The sequence below is a fragment of the Macaca thibetana genome, chromosome 7 (assembly GCF_024542745.1).
Source record: "Macaca thibetana thibetana isolate TM-01 chromosome 7, ASM2454274v1, whole genome shotgun sequence".
NCBI lineage: Eukaryota > Metazoa > Chordata > Mammalia > Primates > Cercopithecidae > Macaca > Macaca thibetana.
The window spans coordinates 150,814,012-150,828,084 of NC_065584.1; the positions used below are offsets into that span (position 1 = coordinate 150,814,012).

The 14,073-nt window shown below is 44.7% G+C and overlaps 1 protein-coding gene across 4 annotated transcripts in view; it reads left to right on the forward strand.

Annotated features, from left to right (window-relative positions):
* The first annotated feature begins 558 nt into the window (after nt 1-558).
* Nucleotides 559-14,073, forward strand: part of DIS3L (DIS3 like exosome 3'-5' exoribonuclease) — a 42,903-nt gene continuing 29,388 nt past the window's right edge. For 2 of the 4 annotated variants that reach the window (XM_050795933.1, XM_050795934.1), the window contains exons 1-2: nt 559-845; nt 2,085-2,238. In XM_050795933.1, coding sequence (XP_050651890.1) covers nt 707-845; nt 2,085-2,238 — 293 coding nt within the window. In that variant the 5' untranslated portion in view covers nt 559-706. Of the gene's footprint in view, nt 846-1,084; nt 1,293-1,317; nt 1,405-2,084; nt 2,239-14,073 lie in introns of those variants that run through there. The other 2 variants (XM_050795936.1, XM_050795935.1) reach the window with 2 other exon arrangements.

Consider the following 14,073-nt stretch of genomic DNA (forward strand, 5'->3'; position numbering starts at 1 on the left):
AACTTCAATAGGGATACCAAAACAAATAAATAAATTTTAAAAAGAACATGAAAGGCCAGGCGCAGCAGCTCACACCTATAATCCCAACACTTTGGGAGGCCGAAGCAGGTGGATCGCTTGAGACCAGCCTGGCAAACAGAGCAAGACCCGCCCCCCTCACCCCCCTATAGAGATAGACAAAAAAAGAAAAAAACTTTTTAAAAAGTACATGTAATTTAAAATGAATACAACTTTTTAGAAATGTTGGGCTGGCAGGGTTGCCGGCTTATTTGGTGAGTCTTTCACCTCGTTTGGAGATAGCGAGAGCAACGAAGAGAAAACATTAATTACCAGGTATTAGTATTAATACGGCGGCTCCATTCCCACATGGACCTGGGGGGACAAAAACTCCTAATCTTGGACAGCTGCGCCCAGCCCTTCTTCACCTGCGGTCCAGGTATCATCCTAGTCTTCCCTCCGTCTCTGGGGTGGGTCGTTTCCAACCCTCCGCCCTGGTCCAGGCCACTGAGGGAAGGGAACAAAACTAAGGCCGGGAGGGCCGGGCCCCAGCCTGGAGTGTGTGGCTCCGGGCCTCCCCCGGGTGCGGCAGTTACGGCGGTTCCGGAGCCGCGGCGCCCAGGGCCGAGGGGCGGGCCCGAAGCCGCGGCCTCGCCTCCGCCGCGCCGGCCGCTCCCGCCGCTCCGCGGCCTCCCGGAGACACGCCGCCATGCTGCAGAAGCGGGAGAAGGTGCTGCTGCTGAGGACCTTCCAGGGCCGCACGCTGCGGATCGTGCGCGAGCACTACCTGCGGCCCTGCGTGCCCTGCCACAGCCCGCTCTGCCCGCAGCCAGCCACCTGCAGCCACGGTCAGGGCCGGGGCGGGGACGGGGCCGGCGGGAGCGGGCGGGACTGGGCGGCTGCGGTGACGGGGTGAGCGCGGCCCAGAGGCGGAGCGCCAGCGGCGGGGACACCGAGGCGTAGGCCCCGCGGCCTGCGCCCGCCCGCCGGCCTCACACCCAGCCCTCTGCCGGTCGGGACCCAGCGGCCCAAGTCCGCGGCTTCCGGGGTGCCCCGCCCGGGACTCCCCGACTACTCCGCTCTGTCCAGTGGGAGGGCCCGAGAGACCCGCACCCCATCCCGGAGACCGGGTGGCTTGGCTCCTCAGAGGGGCCCAAGGGCGCGGAAGCCGAGCGTTCCTCCCGCCGCAACCTCGCGAGGCGGAGAAATGGGGAGGTCCCGAGCCGGGAGCCCCCGGGAGCTGCGGGCCAGCTGCTGCCGCTGCGAAGCTGACATCATCTGCTTTGCAGCCACAGGTTTCCTGACCTACCCGCACTGGTGCCCCAGACTTTCCCGCCCGTGGAGAGCCTCTTCACCGTAGTTTTGTGAACTATCTGGGCCCGCACTGGAGAGGAAAGTCACGGGGAGGTTGGACTGGGGACTCCTGGGCCCCTGTCCTTGGTTTCTAGGCTGCAAGGGTGGCCGATAGAACGATGCACGTTACTGGCTCTCTTCCCCCATGGGAGGATGAGCATGGGATGGGGGTCCTTGTCAGCGAATGTTTGGAATCCTCCAGACATTGTGATTAAGATGAACATTTCAGTTAGAGCTTGGCTAACCGGCTCTCAGATACGGGCCTGGTGGAAACCCCACCTCTGCCCGTTGCTTGCACGGATCATTTTCTCCATTCAATCTTTCTGGCTCTTGGAGGCTGCTGAGCACGTGCAGAAGCTTGACACAGAGCCAACTTGAAATTGCTGGGCATCATACACAAGTGGTATAAATGTGGGGGTGCTTCATTTGAATGTGTTTGTCAATGATGAGGTAACACTGAAATATTCAGGTTATGCTGAAAATGTGCTTGTTCGTTGTTAAATCAGTCATCCTCTCCGGCACCTCTGGCAACACCATAAACCACGTTGAGCTTGTATTTATCACAGCTTCAAAAAAAATTAGGGTGCTCAATATACCTGAGCTTTGGGTCTTTTAAAAACTCCCACCGTGGAGTTAAGACTGGAAGTTATTTTGTATGCCAGAGCACCGTGACATTTAAATAAACCAGGTTTGAAAACATTGTCTAATCTCTTACATTTTGAATTATGTTCCAGATGGGAAACTCTTGTCTAGTGATGTGACTCATTACGTGATCCCAGACTGGAAAGTTGTTCAAGATTATCTTGAGATCCTTGAGTTTCCTGAATTGAAAGGAATTATTTTCATGCAAACAGCTTGTCAAGCAGTGCAGCATCAAAGAGGCCGGAGGTATACGTTTTGCATTCTTTATTTCTATATGGCATAGGTTCCCCCCCACCTTAGAAAAGCTCCCTTGTTGGAGGAGGATGGGAGGAATTCATTATTTTGTCAGAAAGGACTTTTTAAACTAATTTTGTATTCTCTTTGATAGTGAGGAATGCAGTAACATTATTTTATATTTCTGCTGCAACACCTGGCCAAGAGATCTGACTGTAGATCAATAAACTGCAGTGTCCCCAGTATGTGGGTATTTAAGATTCTAGTGTGAATTGGCTTTTGGCTGCATTTTTATAGTGGTAGGGTTACTGCTTATTTCTTGTTGATAATGTGTATTATTTAATCTTATTTATAGATACATTGTTTCAGAAGCATACATTCTTTTCTTGGGGAAAAGAGTACTTTATTTTTAAATTTTAGACTCCTTTATTGGAGATGCAAATTGTAATGATTTATTCAGTAAAACCAGAAATAGCTTGTTTTATTTTTAGATTACTAGTGTAACTACCAGCCATAGTCATTGTATTTGCTAAACAAAGCATTTCCAATTGAACCAGTCTAAAATTCTTGCCTTGTACTTAAATGAAGAATAGTTGTCTACTTTTTAAACAAATACCTTAAAAAACGATTTCGCTTCCTTTAATGTTGAGAAAGGTTTATGACTTGAACTTAAGACTGTATGGAAATAGCATATTAGAATTATATGTCCAACCTCTTAACACTCTAAGTTATTTAATAAGCACAAACTATGCATTTATTCTTTTTTAAAATGTTGTGGTTTCTTCAGGCCTTGGTAATAAAAGATGAAGTGTTTTTATTTGTATATGAAAATGACAAATTGTCCTCTTATTATACACTCAGTTCAAAAAACGTACATTAACCAGATTGTGTGCAGGTTTTAAGACAGAATATTTTTAAATGAGCTTCAAGTTGATTTTGTTCAGACACCAAGATATAGATGTTTATACAGATCCAAATTTAAATGCTGCTCCAGGTGTCATATTTCAATTTCTGCTACTAAAATCAATTTGTTGTTATCATTCGGATTGCTAACACACTGCGAGCCTTTTCAACTTCTGTTTTCTAAAATATTTTTAATGTTAAGGATTGTTTTAGAAACCAATTTCTGGGACATTCAAAGACAAAGAGTTGGAATTTAAACGTCTTTTCTCCTGAACATTTCAAGAGTAGTTAACTTGATGAAAAACTATTGGTTTTCCACTGCCTTACCATGTCTTTGAATATACTAAATGTGAAAACAAAAGATGAGGAGTTATGAAATAGGGCTATATGATAATACCCTGATTTTGTTTGTTGGGTAAGCACTTTTTAAGCTCTTAGTTCCAGGCCTTGGGGAATAAAAAAGTTGTTTTTTGTTTTGTTTTGTTTTGTTTTCTTGAGATGGAGTCTAGTTCTGTCGCCTGAGTTGGAGCACAGTGGCATGATTTTGGCTCACTGCAACCTCCACCTCCTGGGTTCAGTGATTCTTCTGCCTCAGCCTCCTGAGTGGCTGGGATTACAGGCACCCGCCACCACGCCCGACTAATTTTTGCATTTTTTGGAGAGATGGGGTTTCACCATGTTGGTCAGACTTGTCTCGAACTCCTGACCTCGTGATCTGTCCACCTCGGCCTCCCAAAGTGCTGGGATTACAGGCATGAGCCACTGCGCCCGGCCCAAAAGAAGCCTTAGTTCCTCTCATAACAAGCCTATTATCTTGCTGGGGTTAGATGGAAGAAGCAAGACAGTTATTATGAAGCACCTTAGACACACGAAGGATAATTTAATGTGGACGATGCTAAGTGCAGGAGTAAACGTGGGGTAGAGGGATTAGGCCGGAAAATCCTCTGGGGGAAATGGATTTGAGACTGGTCTTTAAGGGCATATTACGAGTATGATTGAAGAAGAGGAAGAAATAGGCAAGTTTGGGCCTTGGCACTTTGTTTACCTGTTAAGCAACCAGCAGGTGCGTTCAGGTTGACATAGCTAAATGACCCAAATTGTCCGAGTGCTAGAAAGTGTCTTTTATTGAAGGCTAACATTAAAATTAATAATAGGCATTGAATACATAAGATCCGGGAGACTTTATCATTATTAATAAAGTTTATTAATTCAGCCTTCCTAAGTGTTAAGTGTAAGTTATTTGACTTTTTTAAATTGACAGATTAAAATTATATATATTTGGCCATGCCCAGTGGCTCATACTTATAATCCCAGCACTTTCGGAGGCCAAGACAGGAGGATAACCTGAGCCCAGTTCAAGACTAATCTGTGCAACATAGTGAGACCCCTGTCTCTATTAAAAAATTTACTTTAAAAAAATCATACATATTTATGGTATACAACATGATGTTTTGAAATATGTATACATTGTGGAAAGGCTAAATCAAGCTACTTAGCATGTGCATTACTTTACATACTTACCATTTTTTTGGTGATAATTAACTTTTTATATTTAACTGAACTTGGCCTAGCAGAAGCTCTCTAGTGTTTTGTTCATTTAATGTTGCGGAACATTTTGTTTTGTTTTTCAGTTCTTCCTTGGAGATTTTTGAGATGCGAGTAAATAATTCATTTTATCCAATATGGTTTTAGGAACATTCGTGGTTAGGAAAGTTTTGTCATTTAATAATCCCTGGTCCGTCTGGTGTCTGGTTTACGATGCTTTGCTTGTTCTTTTTGACTCCCTCCTGAATTCTTTCTGTATAGCTTCAGAGAGTCTCCATATTTCATGCCTCAGTTTCTTGATGGTATATAAGATTGGCATCAGGCCAGGCTCAATGGCTCACACCCCTAATCCCAGCACTTTGGGAGGCCGAGGCAGGTAGATCACTTGAGGTCAAGAGTTTGATACCAGCCTGGCCAATATGGCGAAATCCTGTCACTACTAAAGATACAAAAATTAGCCAGATGACGTGGCACAGGCCGGTAATCCCAGCTACTCAGGAGACGGAAACGGGAAAATCACTTGAACCCGGGAGGCGGAGGTTGTGGTGAGCTGAGATCGTGCTACTGCACTCCAGTCTGGTCAACAAAAGCGAGACTCTGCCTCAAAAAAAAAAAAAAAAGATTGAAATTGTAGAATATTATGGTTGGAGAAATCTGAAAGGTCACATGATCTAACTATCCATCCACTACCTCAGTGTTCTCAACATGAGTGATATATCAACCTTGTTTCTAAAAGAAAAAAATCCTCCTGGATACCAGTGTTAATTTTTTTTTTTCTATTGTTATTTAAATATGTTTAAACATAAATCTCGGTATAAGTCCTCGTGTTTAAGTACTTTAATACAATCCTAGTTTAAGTTAAATAAACTTACAAAATCAGAAAACTGCAAATGAACATTATTCAATGTGACAGATAACATTGTTTTGCTGAAACGAAATCACCAGAGTTGGGTTTAACAATGGAAAGACATAACCTTTAATCTGGTTATATTTGTAATGAGATTACCTATTTTGATTTCAATAATATCAATGCAGAGAATGCTTGTTCTCATAAGTATATTGCACAGAACAAGTATGACTAATATCAGGTCTTCTGTCATTCAGGATAATCACATGTTCTGCCATCTAATAATCTTCACATAAATGCTTATTTAGTGAGGAGTTCCCCTGACAACTCTGTAAGGCTGTTTTGTCCACCGTGTTCATGTGTTCACATGTGCGTTCGTTTATTCAACAAATGTTCACCAAGAGACTATATGTGCCAGAAACTGCTAGCACTGAGGGTACAGTGGCGAACCAAAGCAGACGGAGTCCTGGCAGGGTGACAGGCAGTAATCGGGCAATCACACAAACAGATGCAGAACTGCAGCTGTGACAAAGGCACTGAAGCACAGGGACGGGGCACCAGGAGAGCCCAGACCAGCCAAAGGAGGCAAGGAAGGGCATTTCTGATGGGGCTGCCTAGGCGGAGGTCCAAGGGTTGGCGTAAACCAGACAGAGTGGAGGAAAGCTTTCAAGGTAGAGGAAAATGCCTGGGGCCCACGGGGAGGAGCCTGTGGCACATCCCAGGAGCTGAAAGAACGCCTGGGTGGGATGGAAGTCCTCATGGCCTCAGGGATATCAGGGAAAAGTTTTAAGCAAAATGAGATAACATGATCAGATTCCTGTCCTAAAAGGATTACTCAGTGGTAGTTCACACCTGTAATCCCAACCAACACTTTGGGAGGCGGAGGTGGGTAGATTGCCTGAGGTCAGGAGTTGAAGACCAGCCAGGCCAATATGGTGAAGCCCCAGCTCTACAAAAATCCAAAAATTAGCTGGGCATGATGGTGGGTGCCTGTAATCCTAGCTACTCAGGAGGCTGAGGCGGGAGAATTGCTTGAACCTGGGAGGCAAAGGTTGCAGTGAGCCAAGATCACGTCATTGCACTCCCGTCTGGGCAAAAGAGCAAAACTCCATCTCAAAAACAAAACAAAACAAAAAAGCAGGATTACTGGGCCAGGTAGAGAAGAGGCCTGGAAAAAAGAAGGGAGGAGCCTTTTGCTTTAGTCCAGATGAGGGAATGTTGGTAGCTTAGAGATAGAGAGAAATAGATGTTTCCAAGACCTGCTTAATAGGTAAAAAATCTATAAAACTTCCTAAGTGTGTAAGTAAGAGAATTGAAAACATGTCAACATTGAAACTGAAAACATCATACACAGCCGGGCGCAGTGGCTCACGCCTGTAATCCTAGCATTTTGAGAGGCCAAGTTGGGCAGATTGCCTGACCTCAGGAGTTCCAGACTGGGCAACATGGTGAAACCCCATCTCTACTAAAATACAAAAAATTGGCTGTGTGTGGCGCACGCCTGTAGTCCTAGCTACTCGTGAGACTGAGACATGAGAATTGCTTGAACCTGGGAGGCGGAGGTTGCAGTGAGCCGGGATCACTCCACTGCACTCCAGCCTGGGTGACAGAGCAAGACTCCATCTCCAAAAATAAATAAATAAATGAATAAAAATGAAAACATCATACACAAATGTTCATGGCAGCTTTCTTCATCACAGCCAAAATATGGAAACATCCCAAATGTCCATTAATTGATTATGGTTAAGCAAAATGTGGACTATCCATATAGGGCAATATTATTCAGCTGTAAGATGGAATGACGTACTGATACATGCTACAACGTGGATAAACCACAAACACATGCTAAGTGGAAGAAGCCAGCGCACACATAAAAACATCATATGTTGTATAATTCCATTTATGTAAAATGTCCAGAATAGGTATATCAACAGAGACAGAAAGTAGATTAGTGGTTGCCAGGAGCTGGGGTCAAGGGGAACAGGCAATGACTGCTTAATGGATGGATACAGATTTCTTTTCCGAGTGATTAAAATGTTCTGCAATTAGATCAATGGTGATGGTTGCATAACTGTGACTATACTAAAAACCACTGAATTGTGTGTGTTTTAAGGGCAAATTTTATGGTATGTGAATTATATCTCTTTATAAAGCTGCTATTTTTTAAAATCTCTAGAACTAGTGATAGATTTAGGTATGTGAGATGGTGGGGAAGGTGGGGTCAAGGATATCACTGAGGTTTCTGGTTTACATGACTGGATGGAGAGAGGGAAAGCTAGAGGAAGCCTGGGGGCAGGGAAGTCAAGGTCCAGAGTTTCAAGTGTCTCTGGGGTGTCTGAGAGGGCCTCACTGACGCCAAATGGCAGTGCAGTTAGAAGGCAGTCGTTCAGATGGCCCCAAATGTACTCCATAAAAATGTTTTGTGGCCGGGCGCAGTGGCTTATGCCTGTAATCCCAGCACTTTGGGAGGCCGAGGCGGGTGGATCACGAGGTCAGGAGATCGAGACCATCCTGGCTAACAAGGTGAAACCCCGTCTCTACTAAAAATACAAAACATTAGCCGGGCGTGTTGGCGGGCACCTGTAGTCCCAGCTACTCGGGAGGCTGAGGCAGGAGAATGGCGTGAACCCGGGAGGCGGGAGCTTGCAGTGAGCCGAGACCGTGCCATTTCACTCCAGCCTGGGCGACAGACCGAGAAACTCCGTCTCAAAAAAAAAAAAAAAAATGTTTTGTGAGTATTGTATAATATAAATGGCAATATAAACTTTTAGAAAACTCAATGGTCTCTGAAGGTAAGTCTGTGAGACCCCACCTGGGTTCTGCAAAATCAAGGTGACGAAATACATTTAGTATAGAATTCACTTTGTAGGTCTTTCCAGGGCGTGGGGCTCCCACTTCTAATCCTTAGAGAGAACAGTCAGCAGCGGAAAGTGATGTTGTATCTGTAAGTAAGGTTACCACTGAATGAAAATAGTAAAAAAATCAACCTAAAGAAGGTAGGTTTAACTGCCCCTCTGAGAAATTGCTTAAAACATTAAGATGATGGAGTTTTAGAAAACATCCAAGCCAGTCCAGGGAACTAAGGTTTTTCTGTAAGACTTGAATATTTATGTATGTATGTATGTATGAGAAGGAGTCTCGCTCTGTCACCCAGGCTGGAGTATGTATGTATGAGAAGGAGTCTCGCTCTGTCACCCAACCTCTGCCTCCTGGGTTCAAGCGGTTCTCCTGCCTCAGCCTCTTGGGTAGCTGGGACTACAGGCGCCCACCACCATGCCTGATTAATTTTTGTATTTTTAGTAAAGACAGAGTTTTGCCATGTTGGCCAGGCTGGTCTCAAACTCCTGACCTGAAGTGATCCTCCTGCCTCGGTCTCCCAAAGTGCTGGGATTGCAGGTGTGAGCCACCACCCCTGGCCTGTACTTGACTATCTGAAACCATTGTTCTCCTGTCATTCTGGTCGAATTTGCTTAAGGCACATGGTGCTGTTTGCTGACTCCATGCAGGATATTCGTCTATCTAGTCCCATCATATGCACTACAAAACCCTGACTAGCAAAAAATATGACTATATCATATGTATGCGCCATTAAATTATAACTGTAAGCCCACATGTCTACAAGCAAACCCGACTGTCACACTGAGAGTGATTCGCTATTTGTTTCCTGCTTTCTGCATTAATATTCTTTTGCCATTTGTTTATTTGTTTTATCTGGCTGATAGGTAGCTGACAAATGGAAACTTGCACTAAAAGTCTAAGAAAATATATGTGGTAGTGAAACTTAAAATTGAGAGCATTTTTTGTTAAGTGATATATTTTTCTAAATATTAGGAAAGATTGTCATTAATCTGGTGGTAACCCCTGGGTCTGGCTTGTGGCACATCAGTATTTGCAGAGGACAGAATTCAGGAATCCCTGGGACTACACGGTAGCTCATGCCCAGCACATTGGGAGGCCGAGGCAAGAAGATTGCTTGAGCTCAGGAATTTGAGATCAGCCTGGCTAACATGGTGAGACCCTGTCTCAATACAAAAAAAAAAATATTAGCTGAGCATGGTGGTGTGCGTCTGTAGTCCTAGCTACTCGTGAGGCTGAGGTGGGAGAACACTTGAGCCTGAGAGTTTGAGGCTGCAGGGAGCCGTGATCACGCCGCTGCGCTCCAACCTGAGCAACAGAGCAAGTTCCTGTCTCAAAAAAACAAAAACCCTGGTCTGAAGTGAAGGTGTGAAAACAAATGCAGTGATGTCTATGAAGCTTAGCGAAAGGCAGCTGGGCTCTGGAAATGTCAGTTTGTTCAGGGGCATTATTATCCTGCACTTGGATCACTGTTATCATGTAGGGCTGTGCATTCATTTGTTCATTTGGAAAGCATTGATTCAGCACCTGCTGTGGGTGAGGCCTTACTGTCTGCTGTCTCGCACGTTCCACCCTGCTCTCACCTCTTGAGCTCTTTGTCTCCACTCACTGTTATTCATCCTTCAGATCTCATGGGTCACCGACTCTAGGAAGCTTTCCCATCCCTGCCATCTTCTCCTTTCAAGCACTTATCCCACTGAAATGGGTGGTTCTGTGTTATGTTTGGTTTGTTTTTGCCAAGTAGCATAGCTTTACTTTAAATTGTGGTAAAATGTACATACATACAATTGTCATTTTAACTATTTTTAAGTGCACAATTCAGGGGCATTAAATACATATGCCTTGTTGTCAGCCATCACCAACATCTGTCTCCAGAACTTTTCATCTGTCCTAACTGAAACTCTATACCCCTTAAACACTATCTCCCCTCCCTGGCCTCCATTCTGCTATTCTACTTTCCATCTCGATGAATTTGACTACTCTCGGTACCTCGTGTAACTGGAATGACACAGTGTTTGTCCTTTTGTAAGTGGCTTATTTCACTCTGCATAGTGTGTCAAAGTTCATCCATGTTATGGCATGCATTGGAACTTTCTTCCTTTTTAAATGTGAATAATATATTCCACATTTTGTTTATCCATCATCCATTGATAGATTGCTTCCACCTTTTGCCTATACACTGTGAGTAATGTTGCTATGAACCTATACAAATGTCTGTTTGAGTCCTTGCTTTCAATTTGGGTATATACCCAGAAGTGGGATTACTGGATCGTATGGCATGTCTATTTTTCCTTTCTTTGCTGCAGACATGGGGCACTGCCCTATCTATACCATAGGACACTATTCAGATGCAGTGGGATGTCTAGTTGGTGTTCCCAAGGGCATTCAGTGCAGCAGCCCTCACCTCCCCCAGCAGACCTGGCATATAGAAGCAAAGACTTGCTAAATGAAGGATGCTTAGCAAGGGAGACCATTTGTAAACAAATAACTACAGTAAGTTCAAGTGTTTTGTAATGGTGCACAAAATATGATGGTAGGTAAAGGGAACAAAAACTTCTAGGGGACAATGTCAGGAAGAACAGGCAATATTTTTTCAGTGTTTTCTCTGAAATGACAAATTGCAGATGTTTATGAAATCTCTCCAAAAATCGTTCCTATTACTTAATAAGTAAGTGCTCAGTCTTAAAATTCTAAGCGTTATCAAAATGTGTAAGGCAAAAAGTGAAAGCCTGCCCACACTGTTAACAGTGTGATATAGACTCTTCCAAGAGGCTTTCAAAATAAGTTTTAAATGTGTCTTTATCCAGGCATGGTGGCTCACACCTGTAATCCCAACACTTTGGGAGGCCAAGGCAGGAGGATCGCTTGAGCCTAGGAGTTCGAGATCAGCCTGGGCAACATGGCAAGACCCTGTCTCTACCAAAAAAATTACAAAAATTAGCCAAGCATAGTGGGGTGTGCCTGTAGTCTCAGCTACTCGGGAGGCTGAGGTGGGAGGATCATCTGAGCCCAGGAGTTTGAGGCTACAGCGAGCCATGATTGTGCCACTGCATGCCAGGCTGGGTGACAGAGTGAAACCCTGTCTCAAAAAAATAGGGTCTTTGTGAAAGTGGGAAAATTACCCATATAATATGTTCTATGTATCTTGAGGGATGAGGGAACAGCTTTTGTTTGTACAAGTGGAATTCTGTTAAGAAAAGCCGCCATTCACAGAAATGAAACTGAATCCCTTTGTTTATTAAGATATTTTATGGCCAGGCGTGGTGGCTCATGCCTATGATCCCAGCACCTTGGGAAGCCGAGGTGGGTGGATCACCTGAGGTCAGGAGTTTGAGACCAGCCTGGCAAACATGGGGAAACCCTGTCTCTACTAAAAATACCAAAATTAGCCAGGCATGGTGGTGGGTGTCTGAATTCCAGCTGCTTGGGAGGCTGGGGCGGGAGAATCACTTGAACCTGGGAGGTGGAGGTAGCAGTGAGCCGAGATCGTGCCACTGTGCTCTAGCCTAGGCAACAGAGTGAGACTCTGTCTCAAAGAAAAAAAAAAGATATTTTATAAGTTGCTATTTATGATTCTTTTCACAGTGACTCAAAATTAGAATTACTAAGAAAATAAAATCTATTTCTTGTTTTCTAATAAAGTGTAAGACCACACAGGTTGGTGGTCAGTGTTTATGTATTTAACAAGATTCGTTGGAGAGTTCTGCCTTTGCTTCAACAAAAAGACTCAAATTTAAAAACCTATGGAGGCAGGCTGGAGGTGCGGAAGGAAGGGTACAAATGTTATTATATTAAAACACATGTTAAATCTGATTTAATATGAATCCATTTTTATTTTATTTTTATTTTGTTAGAGACAGGGTCTCATTCTGTTCCCCAGGCTGGAGTTCAGTGGCATAATCATAGCTCACTGCAGCCTCAGACTCCTGGGCTTAAAGGACCCTCCTGCCTCAGCCTCCCGAGTAGCTGGAACTACAGGCGTGTACCACCATGCCCAGCTAATTTTTGTATTTTTAATTTGTGTAGAGATGAGGTCTTGCTATGTGGCCCAGGCTGGTCACCAGCTCCTGGGCTCAAGCGATCCTCCTTCCTCAGCCTCCTAAAGTGCTGCAATTACAGGCATGAGCCACCACACCCAGCAAATTCATCTTTAAATAAGCAGTTGACTCCCTTTAACATAACTGAGTATTTTCTGTGATTTTATATTATCTAGACTATTGAAAAGCACCTTCTGGCCGGGCGTGGTGGCTCACGCCTGTAATCCCAGCACTTTGGGAGGCCGAGGCGGGCGGATCACAAGGTCAGGAGATCGAGACCACGGTGAAACCCCGTCTCTACTAAAAATACAAAAAATTAGCCGGGCGCGGTTGTGGGCGCCTGTAGTCCCAGCTACTCGGGAGGCTGAGGCAGGAGAATGGCGTGAACCCGGGAGGCGGAGCTTGCAGTGAGCCGAGATCGCGCCACTGCACTCCAGCCTGGGCGACAGAGCGAGACTCCGTCTCAAAAAAAAAAAAAAGAAAAAGAAAAAAGAAAAGCACCTTCTTAGAAACTGACCCATAGGAGACTTGATGTTTGATTTGTGGCTTCAGCCAGCATTGTGGGAAGGATGTTTTTTTGTTTTTTTTTTTTGTTTGTTTGTTTGTTTTGTTTTGTTTTGTTTTTTGAGACGGAGTCTCGCTCTGTCGCCCAGGCTGGAGTGCAGTGGCGCGATCTCGGCTCACTGCAAGCTCCGCCTCCTGGGTTTACGCCATTCTCCTGCCTCAGCCTCCTGAGTAGCTGGGACTACAGGCGCCCGCCACCGCGCCCGGCTAATTTTTTCTATTTTTAGTAGAGACGGGGTTTCACCATGGTCTCGATCTCCTGACCTTGTGATCCGCCCGCCTCGGCCTCCCAAAGTGCTGGGATTACAGGCATGAGCCACCGCGCCCGGCCTTTTTGTTGTTTTTCGAGACAAGGTCTCGCTCTGTAACCCAGGCTGGAATGTAGTGGCGCAATCACAGCTCACTGCAGCCTTGACTTCCCAAGCTCAAGCAATCTCCCCACCTCAGCCTCCCAAGTAGCTGGGACTACAGGTGCGCGCTACCATGCCTGGCTAATTTTTGTATTTTTTGGTAAAGAAAGGGTCTCCCTTTCTCTACCCATGCTAGTGTTGAACTCCTGGCCTCAACCCATCCTCCTTCCTCGGCTATGGAAAGGATCTGTTGATGGGCAAAACCGTAAAACTTTCCGTCAGTTGTCTGACAGATGAGGCTAGCTCTCATTTATGTAAATCAGGGTGGCTGCATAAATAAAATTCACAGATAAATCCCCAAACTTATTTAACTTACATGTTCTTTTCTAGGACTGCCAGCAAAAAGTCAAATGTATTCATGCTTAATGACATTTATAAAACAAAGTGAGGTCCAAAAATAAAGTGCTAATCCGTGCACTCAGGCTTCGAAGAGGGGGCTAGGCAGGGCAAGGTGGTATAATTATATAATAAAATGGCTGGAAGTCTCTGAAGGGGAAAGGAGAGAAAAGGAGTTTAATTGATCTGCAAACTAATTAACTAAGCCCTGCCTAAGCACATTCTAGCAGGCAAAGTCAAGAAACAGTAGCAGCTCAATAGGACTGAGCGCACTGAGACCAATATAAATACATGTTCTTCAGGCATAAAATAATCAATCTTTTGCTCTAAAATACCCCATCCTTTTTTG